Here is a 15,276-nt window from a genome sequence, read left to right as displayed (position 1 = left end):
ACTGGCAGTACAGCTTCCATTCATGCAAAGCTAATGGCCTCACTGATTTTAGAAGCCAAGCATCCCTTCAAAATAAAAGCCTTGAGATTTCAAATGGTCAAACATTAGAAAAGCTGGATTTGATGTAACCATTTTAGTGACAGGTAGTTTAAAGAGTCATTTAATGTCCCATCAGTAAATATTTTTTTGGTCAATCACTACTAAGATTTTTTTCTGTCAAGGCATGTTGAACTGTTTTGGCTTTATTTCTTTAGGCAGGCTAAACAGAAAAGAGCCCGAAGTTAATGACATAGTCAACATTTTACCAATATGTTACCCAATAATACAGTGGAAAGATCCAACTGTGTCATAATTTGCTCAAAAATATCACTTTGTCAGCTTTGTATTCCTTTAACAAACTAAGCAGTCTAGAACTTAACAGTTAAGAGGTAAAAAAAAGAGTCAAATATGTCAAGAGGATTAAACTGGTATCTCAAAGAAAAAAAAAAGAAAAGTTGAATAAAAACAATTTTTTCACTATTCTAACATTTATTTGTGTTTTGATGATGTTTGGTAAAATTTCAGCTCAACCAAAGGACAATATGAATTGTTGAGTTGACCTGAGGATATATTTCAGAAGCATGCTAATTGTAGTTTGGTCCACTAGATTTAAATTAAAAAAGGAGAGAGAGAAGTAAACCAGAAGGTGGTGTTCTGTTCAAACACTGGAGGAATGTGGGGGAAAAGAAGTTGCAAAGGAGATTATCAAAGCTTCCTTACTGAGCTTTTAAGTTCATTTTTAAAATTAACATGTATTTAGTTAAATTTACCCATTTCTAATACTTTTCAAAATTGTTGAATTTGCCAAAATCATGGCAGTTTTTGCCTTTGTTCTGCTTGTGGAATACAAAGAGGAAAAACAGCTTTAGAAGAAACATGTTTTATATTTTGGATGATTCTAAGCTTGTTACAATTTATTGAGCACAAATGATTCCTCTCAGTACAGGACCTCAGAGAGAATGGCTCAGGAGGAAGGTAGATGCTCATTTAGAAGTGAAGTGAGTTGCATTGTTTCTCAGTCTGCTGTTCAAAATACAGTAAATGTGTTACAAATAAATAATTGAATTTTAAATGACTCATATCTCTATCCTGGAGAAAACCTTGATCCAGATGTTCCTACGATAAGGCATTGCTTTTAAAACCTGCACGTTTCTCATTTTTTGTTTGTTTCAAAAATTTTCTTGTAATTTCACCAGAATTCCAGTAATTTTTGTAAGGAGGAAATCTCACAATAATGTATGAAACTTTTGTTCACAAAATACTCAGAAATGTAAGAAATGGGAAGGTTTTCACTGGAGGTATTCTTCCTTCTTCTTCTTTTTCTTCTTCTTTTTTTGGTAATTTAATTATATTATTTGAGTCACACATGAGACAACTCTTACATTACAATTTTGTCCTAATTGATCCATGTCAAATGGTGCTTAACACATCCACACGAGTATGAAGAAAAATGTGTATGTTTCTCTGTCACTCACAGACACAAAACTATTGACACCTTCACAAAGGAAGACTGGCAGAAAATAGTTACATAGTATATATAACTTTAACTATTTATATTTAAAGCTAAAGTTATGGTGCTAAAGTTATATTTACACGCATATATGTTGTTTTATTTTGAAGGTCCGAACGGATGATTTTCCCTCTTCCCATTCGGCTCTCTGCGCATATCCGCGGCGCAGCCACGTCACAGCTCTGGTTGCTTCGGGGAGAAGGGCGCGAGATAGAAATTTCAGAGCGCGGACGGAATGATCGTTCCGCCGCAGCTGATCGTTTCCAGGCTGCGCAGTCCAGCTCAAACCTCCAACCACCTCCACTGCTGCTGGCTTCTGCATTAAAATATTAATAAAGGAGTGAACGTCGTGATATTTTCCTATTACATTTGCACATGACGTGCGGTGGCGGCGGCAGGCAGAACCACTGGGTGACTGTAAACTAGAAGAAAACAGAGGGAAATGTCCTGGTGGCCGCGCGGGTAAGAGACTCGTCACTGCTGTCTGAGTTATTCTCTAGAGATTTATTACTCGTTTAAAGAATCTTCTCTTTCACCAAACAGTGTTAGAAACAATCACGGTGCCTGAATAAATAGAGTTAAGTGAAACCGAACGTTCATTTTTGAGCTGCCGCCCTTTTCCGGAGTCATGAACCCACGCTGGGCCTTTTTTGTTTTCCAACAACCGCTTTCTGTGTGAACCCAGAGAGATTAGAGAAATCCCTGCTTTTATCTCAGTAGCGCGATAAAACTAACAGTCGTCTCTGGAAATGTATCATTTAGCCTCCGATCACTAGCTAAAAGTTAAACCCGCTAAACCTGTTCTGATAATCAGTAATCCATGTTTTTTTGTTGTTGTTTTGGTCTGGTTTCTAGTGAGGATGGAGACGACACCATGCATCAGGACACTGATTCTGATGTGGCCGAGCAAAGGGACGGAGGGAAGGGGAAGGTGAAGTGGACACAAGATGAGGTGATTGTCGGGTGATTGTCCCCGTTTGGCTCTGTTTTTGTGTCTCCATGCGGGACATCCGGCCTGAAACCTGTTGATGTCTGTAGGATGACAAGCTCAAAGCGCTGGTCCACAAACTGGGATCCAGTGACTGGAAACACATAGCCAGCTACATCCCAGTGAGTGACTAACAATCTTTATGTTTTATGGCATCATAGTTAAAATCCTGAGCATACTGTTTTTTGTTTTAGAGTCACACAGAGCAGCAGTGCCAGCACCGCTGGTTTAAGGTTCTCGATCCAGAGCTGGTTAAAGGTCCCTGGACCAAGGAGGAGGACGAGAAGGTGGGCAGTGTTTTGCTTACAGAATGACCCAAACTGAACTGAAAAGAAACCAATATACCAATTGTATCTCCGGTGGAGTGTGGTGTTCATCTATCACAGAAAATTCTGATAAAATACAGTAATGCTGGTAACCTGTGAAAATCTTGAAAGGTGTGTGAATACTTTTGCAAGGTTCTCTTGTAGCAGTCAGTCTTGCAACCAATCTAAAGATTAGACTGTTGCTGTATGCCAGTCTCATGACTATCCTGACATCCTGATAGCTCAGTATCTGAGAAACAGAAACAATATTCTACAGCAACATGTCCTGGACACCACAAGCACGACTCTACAAAATTTGTAATGTGCTTCCCTAGAACACCAGTCACATAAAGAAGTGTGATGTATGTCACTAATCTGCTCACAGTAACCGCATTTAATCACATTTTCAAATTTATTGATACTCTAAATAAAGAAAAATAGTAAAATTAAAAATCCAGACAAAACTGTTTGGGGGGATTTCGACATCATTAATTGAAATTTTTCGTGACGACAATAAATCAAAATTCTTATCATGATAAGAAATTTATCATGTTAAATGATCAATGATACAATAAATGCCCATCTCAACTCGAACTTCAGGAAATAAGGGCCGATTTATCGGTGCACCCTTAGTGTCCATCAAAGTTTCTGGCTGTAACTTGGCGAAATATAGTTCCAGGGATATTAACAATTTGGCAAGGCTGTGATGTGTAAAAACTGTGGTCTGTAAAAACATAAAAAGAAACCCCACACATTTCTCCCTTCAGGTCATTGAGCTTGTGAATCTCTACGGCAACAAGCAGTGGGCAATGGTGGCCAAGCATCTGAAGGGTCGGCTGGGGAAGCAGTGCAGAGAGCGCTGGCACAACCACCTCAACCCCAATGTGAAGAAGTCGTCATGGACAGCTGAGGAGGACCTCATCATCTACAAGGCCCACTGCCTGCTGGGAAACCGCTGGGCCGAGATTGCCAAGCTGCTACCTGGAAGGTCCGCTGACTCCAAAGTCCTTTATGTTGGTTCCGGAAAAGCCTGCCCGATCCCCTGACGATCTCATTTTACGGTTTCTGTTGACAGGACAGACAACGCTGTCAAGAACCACTGGAACTCCACCATCAAACGCAAACTGGAGATGGGCTTCTACGCCCGAGAGGTGTTCAGGCCGAACGAGCTTGAAGAGCTGTTGGCTCACCTGAATAAAGACTTGCAGGTAAGTTCACCTCAACCCATTGCTCAGCGCCGTCCTGCTGGTGCTGCGTGGTACTGATCCCACTGTCCCGCCGGCCTTCTGTCACCCAGGGGGGCAGCAGCTGTCAGGATGCTTCAAGCAAAGAAACGGAGCAGAAAGACCAGCTTCCAGTAAGAACATGTTACATTTAGGCTTCAGTAATGACAGCGTAGATAAAGCATGTTGTCACCATGCAAACTGTGTTTTCTGTTTGTAATGTGGAAATCAAATGATACTAGGCCTGTCATGATTAACTTCGCTGGACGATAAATTAACTCAGAAGTTATTTCGATAACCATCCGACCCTGCAAATACAAAAAGGTCAAATCTATGGAAACTCTATTGGACACTGTCTGCATTGCCATGCATCAGGACACTTTTCTTTTTGTGATATTATTTATTTTATTTTTTTAGCGTGGCCCTAATACTCTGTCTTACTAACAGGATAGATGTGTTGAAGTTTAAGGTCATACTTCTGCATGCGGCTGTAAATATTAGCACAGACCGGAATAATATGTCCTTTAGTTAACAGCTACTAGCAGTGAGTTCTGTTATTTCTAACCAAGCTGCAGGAAGCGCCAGATGCCAGCGAAGCAGAACCATCCAAAGCCGTCTCCTCACCGAGGGACGATTCAGGCATTAAGACGGAAGTTGACGCTGACGAGGAAGCCAGCGGTACCAACTGGGTGGTGGACAGCTCCGGCTTCCTTTCCCCCACTGGCCCCGCCCTGAAGGAAGTGCTCGACATGGTGGACGGGGTAAGGATCTCCACCGCAGCGGACATGAGTACAAAACATGCCGATCGAGACGAATCATCCCTCTGTCTCACATGCAGGACCTGGACGGCTGGTGCAACCTGGCGGCCTTTGACCTTCCAGAGGACAGCCCCAGCCCTGAGCGCCACCAGTTCCGTCTGGAGGGCTCCGCCCTGCAGGAGCTGAGCAAAGGCAGCAGGGGAGAACTCATCCCCATCTCCCCCGGGGGGATCAGCCCGCCGTCCATCTTGACCCGCCGCAGCCGAAGACGCGTCACACTGTCTCCAGACGGAGCACACTCCATGACGCCCAAGAGCACTCCAGTCAAAATCCTGCCATTTTCTCCATCTCAAGTAAGCTCCTGGCTGCTCAGGTTTAGCAAGTTTTTTAATGAAATATGTGAACTGCATTAATCAAAATGTTTTTATTAGGGATGCACCAATCCACTTTTTTCACTTCCGATGCCGTTATGAGGTTTAGTATCAGCCCGTAGAGAAAAGTAGTGCCGAATTGACTTAAAGTGTTTATTTTTCACAGTGTTTCTTTTAATATGTATAATATTATGATAAATGCAAACATAAATGTAGAGAATTACAAATTCATGTGATAACTCTACACCAGTACAGCACAATTAAAGGGGCAGTATTATATGTTAGTGCCATTTTACAGCACAATTAAGTAACTATGTTACCTTCCGTTGTTAAAAAATGTACATATAAAATATGTCTTAAAAGAAATTTGACTTCATTATTTAACGCTTTGAAGTTGGGCCTCTGTCTCTTTAAAAACTCCTGCTCTTTCTTAAACTCCGTCTTCAGGAAATCATCACAACATGGCTCCTCTAACAACATTTTAACGTTTTTACCAGCATTTCACTCAGAAGTAGCTTCTATAATGAGCTCAGCAGTTCCACCAGGTGTTTGCTAATTGCTGCTGGCTAGTCTGAAGGAGCGGATTGGGGGACTCTGTGAGGCAGAAGCTTGGAAACTTCAGCTCTGAGTAGGAGCTGCACCTCCAAGGCAGAGTTAGGACCACCCACCTGTTTTGCATAATTGAATGGTTGCCATGGTAATTAAAGTAATTCACAAACATACATAGGTATGTTTTTGAAGTCAGGTTAGCATCATAACAAGATTTAAATCTCAAAAAGTTTATTTAAATAATAATATAATGATAAATGTTAGACGAAGCTTCACGAGGTTGGTCAAACGTGTAAAACAACATTAATTTGTTCGGTCAGTGCTATAAAGAATATATCAGCCGATGTAAAATAAATGAATAAACTGACAACAGGTTGGCTATGTTAGTCAAACATGTAAAAAATAAACTGAAAAAACCTTTCAAATGGTTCAGAAAGTGTGATTAAGAATTCTAAACATAATGTAAAATAAACAAATGTGATGTTACTCAGGACACAAAGTGTAGAATCAGACTGAATAGATCTGCTCTCATGGATCGACCACATTGTCACCGATGCCAGTCTAGAATTCTTTTCAATATCAGGACTGATGCAGATATTAATATTGGATCAGTACAGATCTAGTTTTCATCAGTATTGAAAGTGTTGTTTCCGTGACCCGGTACCACTGAGGTCCATATAGTCCGGTCACCAGCTGATTCTCTAAGTGAATGTGTTGTTACGCCGTCTCGTCTAGCGGCCATGTTGCAGAGAGAAACCCAAACAGTTCTGAGGCCTGCTGCTGATTTTCCTGTTTGTTGTTTCAGTTCTTGAACTTGTGGACGAAGCAGGACTCTCATGACCTGGAGAATCCCTCCCTCACATCCACGCCAGTGTGCAGTCAGAAGGTCATAGTGACCACACCGCTGCAGCGAGACAAGACCCCCCTCACCCAGAAGGAGAACTCAGTGTAAGCAATGGAATCTGGTGATTGTGCTCGGACTGCATATTCCATACACAGATAAGCGTGACCAACATTTTTTTCCTTCTTCTTCTTCAGATTTGTTACACCTAACCACAAATCGGAGCTGAGCACAACCCCACGGACGCCGACGCCGTTCAAAAATGCCATGGAAAAGTACGGCCCCCTGCAGCCTCTGGTGAGCGCCGCTCTGAGGCTCCAGAAACCGTTACCTCCTTGTTTTAGAGTTTACCTTCACTTCCCGCTTTGCCTTCTCAGCCTCAGACTCCGAACCTCGAAGACGACATCAACGAGGTCATCCTGAGAGAAGCAGGCATTAACATGGTTGTCGTCCAGGCAACGCCACCTGATCCCCGTCGCAAAACAATGGTGAGAACCAAACAAAGTCTTGGAGGCTTAGTACTGGGGCTGCACCCATAAATCAGCCATGATTTCCTAAATTTTGGGTGACCTTTCAAAAGAAACGGATTTATTTTTTTTCCCACCGATGCTCATTTCTTTTATTTGTGTTTTGACCTCAGCACCGCCCTCCTATGAAGAAAGTTCGGAAGTCCCTGGCTCTAGATGTAATGGACTGCCAGGTGGTGCCAACATCCAAGCGCAAATCCAGCAAAGCGGAGGCCAAACGCAGCATCAAGGTGGAGTAGTAATGGATGGAACGATGGCTTCCCTGCAGAACGAGCGCCCTTAAACACTGAGCTTTCCGTCTCTCCTTCTTGGTCGCAGGAAGAACCGGTGACGGTTTGTCTCAACTCCTCATCGTTTTGCATCAAGAGGCATGAAAACATATTAGACCAGGGCTTCCTGTTGGGACCGAGCGACACAACCATATTTCCCAGTGCAGCACCTCCTGCACCTGTAGGTTCCTGTAGTTTTCGAATTGAGAACATTAAAAAAAATCTCATTTTTCATATTTGTATATGTTTTATTATTTCCAGATGTCAAAAGAATGGAAGAAGGTGGTTTGTGGGCAAACTAAAGACCAGCTCATAATGACGGAGAAGGCGAGACGCTACCTCCGCTCTCTGAAGAGCCATCCACCCAGCCGGGCTCTGATTCTGTCCTGAGATCCTTCTGCCTCCCTGGAAAACAAAGAAACGACAAACAAGACACCGACAGTTAAAATGACTCATGTTGCAGTGGTGCTTTACTTCCCATTATTGTTGATCATACTTGTTAGAAAAGAACAGTGATTGTAAGAGTAACGAATCAGTGAACAGTAAGGGTTTTACATGGCATAATGTATCTGAAATGTAGCCATTTTTTGTAACATTGTGAACTACAAACACTCAGGTAGAGTTTCCATATCTAGTCATCATATGGAGAAGATCTAGATGTCAATGGTAGGCTGAGGGATCATGTGGTTTTTAGGTTTCCCCACCGCAAGGGGAGGAACCAACATGTTGCAAAGTTACATGAATAACCCGTAAATAAAGTTGGCCCACTACCTTGTTTTATTAAGAAAAAAATGGTTCAGCCTGTTAAATTTTATGCAAGAGTCATAAAGTAGAGAACTTCACTTAGCACTGTTTAAAAGGTTGATGGGTTGTAAGGCACTCTTTGTAAATATATTTAGGCTAATATGTTTTACTCTTGTGACCGTTTCACAAGTTGAATAAAAACAAATGTATGTTCTGCACCTGTTTGGCTCTTTTTTTGCTGTTTGACCTCATAGGACTCAAAGCAAACGAAGGCTATTTGTTTAGAAATTAAATTAGAAAAGAAGATGAGACGTAAATAAAATAGATATTTTCCAGCTAGGTGCGGTTTTTTCTTCTTTGAGTTCTGATATTACGAATGTACGATCGATCATGAACAGACTAAGAAAAAATACATAAATAAAAAGGAATGCTGTGCTGCCTACGAATCTGTACCTGTGTATTGGTTGTATAATTGCACATACCTAATCTTTTAACACATCAACATCAAAATATTGGTAGTAGGACTTTAAAACGACTGTGCAAACGACAGAGTATTTCAAAGAAAGAACCATGGGCTTTACGAGTAGGTCACGTCATATCGATATTTTTACGACTTTTTTCAGGTAATGCGTCTCCCTATTATTTTTGATTTTTGAAAAGTATCTTTGTCGGGTCCTAATACTCTCTCGAACATAAAATCCAAAATGGATATTGACATGTTTAAAGTAATGACGTGATTTTGAGGCTTTTGTAAAATTTGGATATAAATCACAAACTGTTTTGCATGCTTTAATGCTTTTATTTTGAAACCAACCATTGGAGACGGAAGTTATCCGTAACCTGACAGGTTTCTCTTTGGGACACCGGAAGCAATCGTGCGTTTGGTGACGCTGCATTAGACTGCAAGACATGATTCAGACCAGTGAGTATATTCAAATAATTAATGTAACATTTTGTGCTACTGATTCGTATTGTTCATTCAATTTATATTATAAATGAATATTTAACTATATAATTAGATGAAAAAGCCTCTTGCTGCACGCGCTGCGGTGCTTCCTGTCGAGGTTAGCCTGTTCTGCTCTTAGCTAACCCTTTCAGTCAGCGCGAGACTTATCTGAATTGAATGAATGAATAAATGAATGAATGAATAAAATATATAGTTATGTGTATGTGTCTTTTCTATGTAATGTAATAATGAAGCATGCGCTCAGGCCAAGCGGTGGGCTTGCTAACTTCGGCTGTGTGTCCGCAGAGCTATTCGGGGTTCTCCTCCTCAGCCTGGCTCTTGCTGGAGCTCAGGCTCTCACACCGTCTCACCACCTGTCCCTGTCTGATGTGGGCCGGCTCCAGAATCTTCTGAACCAACCGTACGACGACCTGGAGTCCGCATACTACTCTGTGGTTGGGCTCACCAAGCTCGGAGCAGCTGTTCCGGATCCTGCAGTAAGATATTCACCGCTTCTGGTTCTGAGCAAAAACTATTCATCTCACCGACGATTCCGTTCATTATGTGTTGTCCTACATGGGGTTATCTTTATAAATCTGTTTTGCAGGAAGTTTGCCAGTTCCTGAAATCCCAGCTGGATCCCGGTAGTGTTGATTCTCTGTTTTTTGCTGCTGAAACCAGTAAGGCCATTTCAGGATGTGAGGTATGAACTATTATCCTGCTCATTTACATTCCCCACACTAGTTTATTCATAGTTTTGTTGACCACAGAACATGGATAAATAAAAGCCAATAAAAGGAAGAAATTGTCATTTTTAAAGACAAAACGGTCACTACAGAAGATTGACAATATAAAGAGCATTAACAAAATTTCCACTTCAATTCAAATATACTTTATTTATCCTTAAAGGAAACTGAATGTTGTCGTAACTTGTATCTTCAAAGTTGTTGGGGATGGTATTGCTGTGGGTAGGAAGGATCTCCAGTGGCAGTCAGTCTGTGACACATCTAATGAGGCCTCTGACTGAACACTGTTGCTGTGACATGCTAACAGCTTTAACTGCTAATAAAAAAAAACAAACAAAAAATACAAACACTAAATGTCATTTAAGATCCATGAAGAAAACGTATACAAAGAAACCCATATAATTGATCAGATTTTCATTATTAGTACTGATTATATTTTGACAATTTTTTTACACAGCAGGATTGAACAGCATAGGAAGTGTTCTATGTCTTACATTTAATGCAGTGGAAATAACACTGGCCCTTTTTTTTAGATCCCTGTTTCCAATGAAACCAGGGACATCCTCCTGGCAGCGGTCAGCGAGGACTCGTCCATGTCTCAGATCCACCGGGCAGTGGGCGCTCTCAGCTCCTTGGGGCTCCCGCTCGCTTCACAGGAAGTGGTCGGTGCCCTCACGGCGCGTATCAACAAGGAGGACAACGTCATGGCGTAAGTGAAACGTGGAATCGGTTCGATCAGCAGCTCCTCTGAACACTACCTTACTCCACATGTTTGTGTGCAGCATCATCTCGGCCCTGCAGGCCGCATCCCGCCTGTCCCAGCAGGCAGAACTGGGAGGAATCCTGGAGGAGATTGAGGTGATTCTCCCAGCCTCCACTAGGTGGTGCCGTATTGCCGCTGTGGAATCTGTTTGAGAGGTTTGTGTTTTCTCTCTCAGGATCTGACAGCTCGCCTGGACGACCTGGGAGGCGTGTACCTGCAGTTTGAGGAGGGGCTGGAGGCCACTGCCCTGTTTGTGGCGGCGGCGTACGGCTTGTCGGACCACGTGGATATGGAGCCGCCTCTCAAGGAGGTAGGAGTTCTCGCATCTTCCCAGCTTTTCCTCTGATACCCCTGTAAGTAAGCCTGTCGTAATAACCAATAAATCAATTAGTTCCATGATCCAGCTCAGTAATTTCCATTAGAATGATTTATCACTTTTTCTTTTCTCTCTTTCAACCAAAAACTGGATGATAAAACTTTTCGGTTTAGTGATTGGGTCTCAACTAGAACATTTTTTGAAGGACAATTTTATTTACAGAGACTTCATAATTCATTTTATTTATTGTTTATTTTGCATATTTAAAATGTCTCCCAGTTTCAGTGTTGAATGTTGATTAGAATTTAAAGTTTATTGATCTTTGAGAATGTGTTATTGCATTATGATGCCATTACTGTTATATTGCTAGAAAATTGTCTCAAAACAACAATATTGTCATTTATCGCTGCAACTTAGCCAAATCTGCCTACCTGAAAACCCTTTCTCTCCCTTCAGGACCAGGTCATCCAGCTGGTCAACTCCATCTTCAGTAAGAAGTCATGGGACTCTCTGTCCGAGGCGTTCAGCGTGGCGAGCGCCGCTGCTGCCCTGTCCAACAACCGCTTCCACGTCCCCGTGGTGGTCAGCGCTCAGGGCCCGGCCACCGTGTCCCACAACCAGCCGACCCTGCAGGTACGCCCACTAGCCGCATCCTGCCACAACCACTCCACTAAAGAACAGCTTTTTCCCAATCTGTTCACCCTCCTTCCTCTCTGCCCCCCTGCAAACACACCACACCCTTATGTTGCACCCTACAGACTGTTTAAGACTTTCTTTATTTTTTTATTTATCACTGAGGACACCACTCCAATGTCATTATGTTCTTGAAACATAAAGCAAATATAATCTTATGTCTGTAACGCCATCACGGTGGTGATGTCATGGCTCTGGGTGTTTTATTCCAGCTCCTGGTCACTGACGTCATGTCCCAGCCTCTGGCCTCAGCCAGCGTTCTGGTGGAGTCTGCATACGCTGTGGCCTCCAAGACCGCCGTTCTCAACCAGGCACCGTTCACTCATAATGAGTAAGTATGACGGAGGTGACCTCACAGGAGGAGGAAAGTGGCTGAGGAAGGAGAGAAAGAAACTGTATTATTGCTAAGCCTTAAAAGTTTAAAATAAAAAAAAAATGATCAAGATTAACAGATATATTATTTCCTAGGGTTTCCCCTAGGAACTTGGCCTTGGGGGTGACATGGAGAGGGATTTTTAGAGGTGCACAGATTGATCAGCCTGATTTCTTTAATTTTGGGTGAAGCATTATCAGTCGATACTTGCATATGGAACCAATTTTACTCCACTAGATACTAGGATACCTGTAGCGGTGCATTTGCACTAAGTTTTCCTGTGAAAGTGTAGTGCGAATGCTTTCAGCTGAAGAGAGGAACTCAAATTAGCTAAAAAGCTAAAGTGAAGCAACAATCCTTACAGGGTTTTACAATGAAGCTGATAAGTGACTTAGATATGAGTAGGCCTTTCACAAGAAATCAATAAATCACATAATGAATGATTATTCAATTACTCATTAAGCAGAATCAGTGACAAATTTAATAATTTCCAACTGCATAATTTATCATTTCACCCTTTCTTCTCTTTCAAACAAAAATTGGATGATAAGTCTTCAGTCTGGTGTTTTGGTCTCAACTAGAACTTTCTTTTTGAAGGAGAATTTTGTTTGCGGCAACTTCATAATTAATTTTATTTGTTGTTTTGTTTACTTATTTTGGATATTTAAAATGTCTTCCAGTTCCAGTGTAAAATGTTCATTAGAATTTAAAGTTTATTGATCTTCGAGAATGTGTTCTTGCATCATTATGCCATTACTCTATTACTTGCAAATGGTTTCAAAACACTAATATTATCCCTTATCACAATAACTTCTGGGACAATTCATCATCCAGCAAAAGTTGTTGATGTGACAGGGGTAGTTCTGAGTGGAAATAATAGTTTTAACTGCTGATTCTAGCTTTAATTTTATGAAAATGTTCAAATGTTTTCTCCTTTGAACATACCTAACTGCCTCTGGACTCAGTTACAGTTTGAATGTTAGCCTTTAACTAACCTAATGCCGAAGTAGCTGTGCCAAAAGCAGGAACCTATAGAAAATATGTTCTAAATGAGAAAATTAAGAAAAAAAGTTAAAGTTCTAAATGCCAAAAGTCATGGAGTAATCATGTCCTAAAAATGGTAAATATTTTGAAATCTGAAAAAAAAAAAAAATAAACACAGTGAGGTCATTCGAGTTGTGTGAATGCATTGATGCCAATGCTGCAAAAATATATAGAACTGCAATATGACTTGTTATGATGAGCACAAATTAATAAGGAGAAATTATTTTCAATTTAATGGCAATATTTAACAACATCAAGATATGTTTTTGCAATATCGTGCAATGCTAATCCACAACAAGAATACCTGATTACCAATTCCCAAAGCTAATGCAGCTCTGGTTTCCTCCATGTTCTGCCTTAATAACTATGAATCCCATATGGGTGTGGGCAGCAGTCCTGCTGATCACTTACTGTGTTGTTCTTTTCTCCTGTTTTTAGTGGCGTCTTTGAACTGAATTTCATGTCCAGCCAGCCGGCCAGTGGATATTACCAGTTCACTATTGGTGTGACTGGGGACAGCCGACTGGTGGCCAATCACATTGAGGTACGAATAGTTTCACTAACTAGCCATGTTTAGGTCAAGTGTAGGCGACTATAAACTACTTCTCTGCTTGTGGAACTTTGCTTACCTCCACATTTGATTAGTTAATAGTTGATTGATTAATTAGATTCCAGTGATTAATCTCCATATTTAATTTGAATATAAGTGTTAAATATTGGCATGCTTACTCATAATTCCTGTTCTATGGGGCATGGAATGCTAGCTAAAATGTCTGTTCAGATGCTTTAATGTTGGCAAACATGCCATGACTGTCAAAATGTACGAGAAGATGCCATCTTGGATTTTAAAGTGTTCACTATTTTCTACTCTGAAGTTTTTTTTTCTAATTTTCATTATGTCAGAAGAATAAGGAAAGTTCCAGAAACCTTTTGACATTTTTATTTTACTTTTACTTGTAAATCTCATTCAAACAAAGGGTTTCATTTTTCAAGAGCAACCAGTTTGAAATATACATACAAAACAATCTAAAACATAATACAGTCAAGTAACTAAAAAAGTACAACTCAAAATAAAAAAAGACCATAGCTGTAAAACATTAGGAACTGAAGCAATATTGCTAATTTGATAATCCGAGACTGAATCATTCTGTTTGTTAGCGTTGCATAGTGGGTATTTTTTTCGTATTATAGCAGCTTCTTTTGCTGTTTGGTTTTGGACACCACCAAAGTGAGTCTCGGCTGGTTAAATAGAAGTGAGCAAAAATGTACATATTTAAATCCAGTGTGGCACATTTTCCTTAATCTTTGGGTCAAAACCAACCAATATGTGAAATTTTTATTCTGCGAAAAAAGATAAATTCTTGTACTTTGGATCTCCGCTGTGATGGGTTGAGGACGGCAGATGACATGAACAGGAACATTTCATCCAGATTGATTTAGGCAGTAATGAACAAGCAAAGATGCACAGTGTATTCACATTGTTTTCTAAACCTGGAACAAAACCTCTGAATAATAAGAACAATTATGTATAATCATGTTTATTTTTGACAAAGCTTTTATGTAGAAATTGTTAAAAGGAATCAGCCTTTTACATTTAGTGTTGATTACTGGCATTGTGTCCTGTATTCATTCCACACAGATGCTGGTCGTTTTTAAGGTTAATCAGAATTACTGTCATTGAAAGTTTTATAATAACTATTCTATTGTTGGCTAAGGCAAAAAAGATACAAATATCTAATCACAGTTGTATAATTGTGATGGCGTTAGAGAAATGCACAGATCTTCTTGTCTGGCCAGTACTAGATTTCAGATATATTTGATAATTAGTTTCCAATTTTGACCAATGCCATTCTGATTCTTTTTAATACTATTTCCTTTTTATTAAACATATATTTGTTTACCCGTGACCAAGTCTTCTATTACAGGCAAATGCAAAATGGAAAACTTTAAGTTTATTAGAAAGATAAAAATTAACAAGGATAACTTTGCAATCCCTTTATTTTCTGTTGAGTTCATCCAATGAGGAATTCATGATTAATGTTTGTAATATTTACCTGTTGAATAAAGAGAAAACTGGAATGATCAGAGCTGAATTTAAACAGCTTCTCTCTATATATGACTCCATCAAAAAGACCTCCAAATCAAACCCACACACTGACCCCTAAAACACACACACTGACCCCTACAAACACACACACTCCAGAACTAGTCTAATAATAGCCACAGCTGCTTGACTCAGCGGCGTGCTGCGTGTGTTAGTGTCTGCTTGGA

The 15,276-nt window shown here is 40.5% G+C and overlaps 2 protein-coding genes across 2 annotated transcripts; both read left to right on the top strand.

The window, feature by feature from the left end:
- The first annotated feature begins 1,695 nt into the window (after nt 1-1,695).
- Nucleotides 1,696-8,342, top strand: mybl2b (v-myb avian myeloblastosis viral oncogene homolog-like 2b). Its single transcript, XM_015020604.1, has 15 exons — nt 1,696-2,011; nt 2,405-2,501; nt 2,588-2,659; nt 2,732-2,824; nt 3,610-3,830; nt 3,918-4,050; nt 4,140-4,199; nt 4,635-4,826; nt 4,904-5,176; nt 6,549-6,691; nt 6,782-6,881; nt 6,962-7,072; nt 7,225-7,341; nt 7,430-7,561; nt 7,642-8,342. Exons 1-15 carry the CDS (start codon nt 1,992-1,994, stop codon nt 7,768-7,770), a joined length of 1,893 nt encoding a protein of 630 aa, XP_014876090.1. The 5' UTR covers nt 1,696-1,991; the 3' UTR covers nt 7,771-8,342.
- A 605-nt stretch (nt 8,343-8,947) lies between these two features.
- LOC106938528 (dolichyl-diphosphooligosaccharide--protein glycosyltransferase subunit 2-like) lies at nt 8,948-13,597 on the top strand. Its single transcript, XM_015020620.1, has 9 exons — nt 8,948-9,046; nt 9,377-9,567; nt 9,678-9,773; nt 10,350-10,525; nt 10,599-10,674; nt 10,755-10,889; nt 11,352-11,528; nt 11,801-11,919; nt 13,444-13,597. Exons 1-9 carry the CDS (start codon nt 9,034-9,036, stop codon nt 13,580-13,582), a joined length of 1,122 nt encoding a protein of 373 aa, XP_014876106.1. The 5' UTR covers nt 8,948-9,033; the 3' UTR covers nt 13,583-13,597.
- Nucleotides 13,598-15,276: the final 1,679 nt, after the last annotated feature.

The sequence above is a fragment of the Poecilia latipinna genome, unplaced genomic scaffold (assembly GCF_001443285.1).
Source record: "Poecilia latipinna isolate Pla-1442-1.1 unplaced genomic scaffold, P_latipinna-1.0 Scaffold2615, whole genome shotgun sequence".
In the NCBI taxonomy this organism is placed as follows: Eukaryota; Metazoa; Chordata; class Actinopteri; order Cyprinodontiformes; family Poeciliidae; genus Poecilia; species Poecilia latipinna.
The sequence above is the reverse complement of the archived record's forward strand: the minus strand, read 5'-3'. Positions and strand labels throughout refer to the sequence as shown.

What these genes read in the sequence shown, in the direction of transcription:
- mybl2b (XM_015020604.1), top strand. Translation starts at nt 1,992, where the DNA reads ATGTCCTGGTGGCCGCGCGG. An exon ending in ACATAGCCAGCTACATCCCA is followed by an intron (nt 2,660 to 2,731) that starts GTGAGTGACTAA and finishes TTTTTGTTTTAG; the next exon opens with AGTCACACAGAGCAGCAGTG. An exon ending in ACCCAGAAGGAGAACTCAGT is followed by an intron (nt 6,692 to 6,781) that starts GTAAGCAATGGA and finishes CTTCTTCTTCAG; the next exon opens with ATTTGTTACACCTAACCACA.
- LOC106938528 (XM_015020620.1), top strand. An exon ending in GAATCCTGGAGGAGATTGAG is followed by an intron (nt 10,675 to 10,754) that starts GTGATTCTCCCA and finishes TTTCTCTCTCAG; the next exon opens with GATCTGACAGCTCGCCTGGA. An exon ending in GCACCGTTCACTCATAATGA is followed by an intron (nt 11,920 to 13,443) that starts GTAAGTATGACG and finishes TCCTGTTTTTAG; the next exon opens with TGGCGTCTTTGAACTGAATT.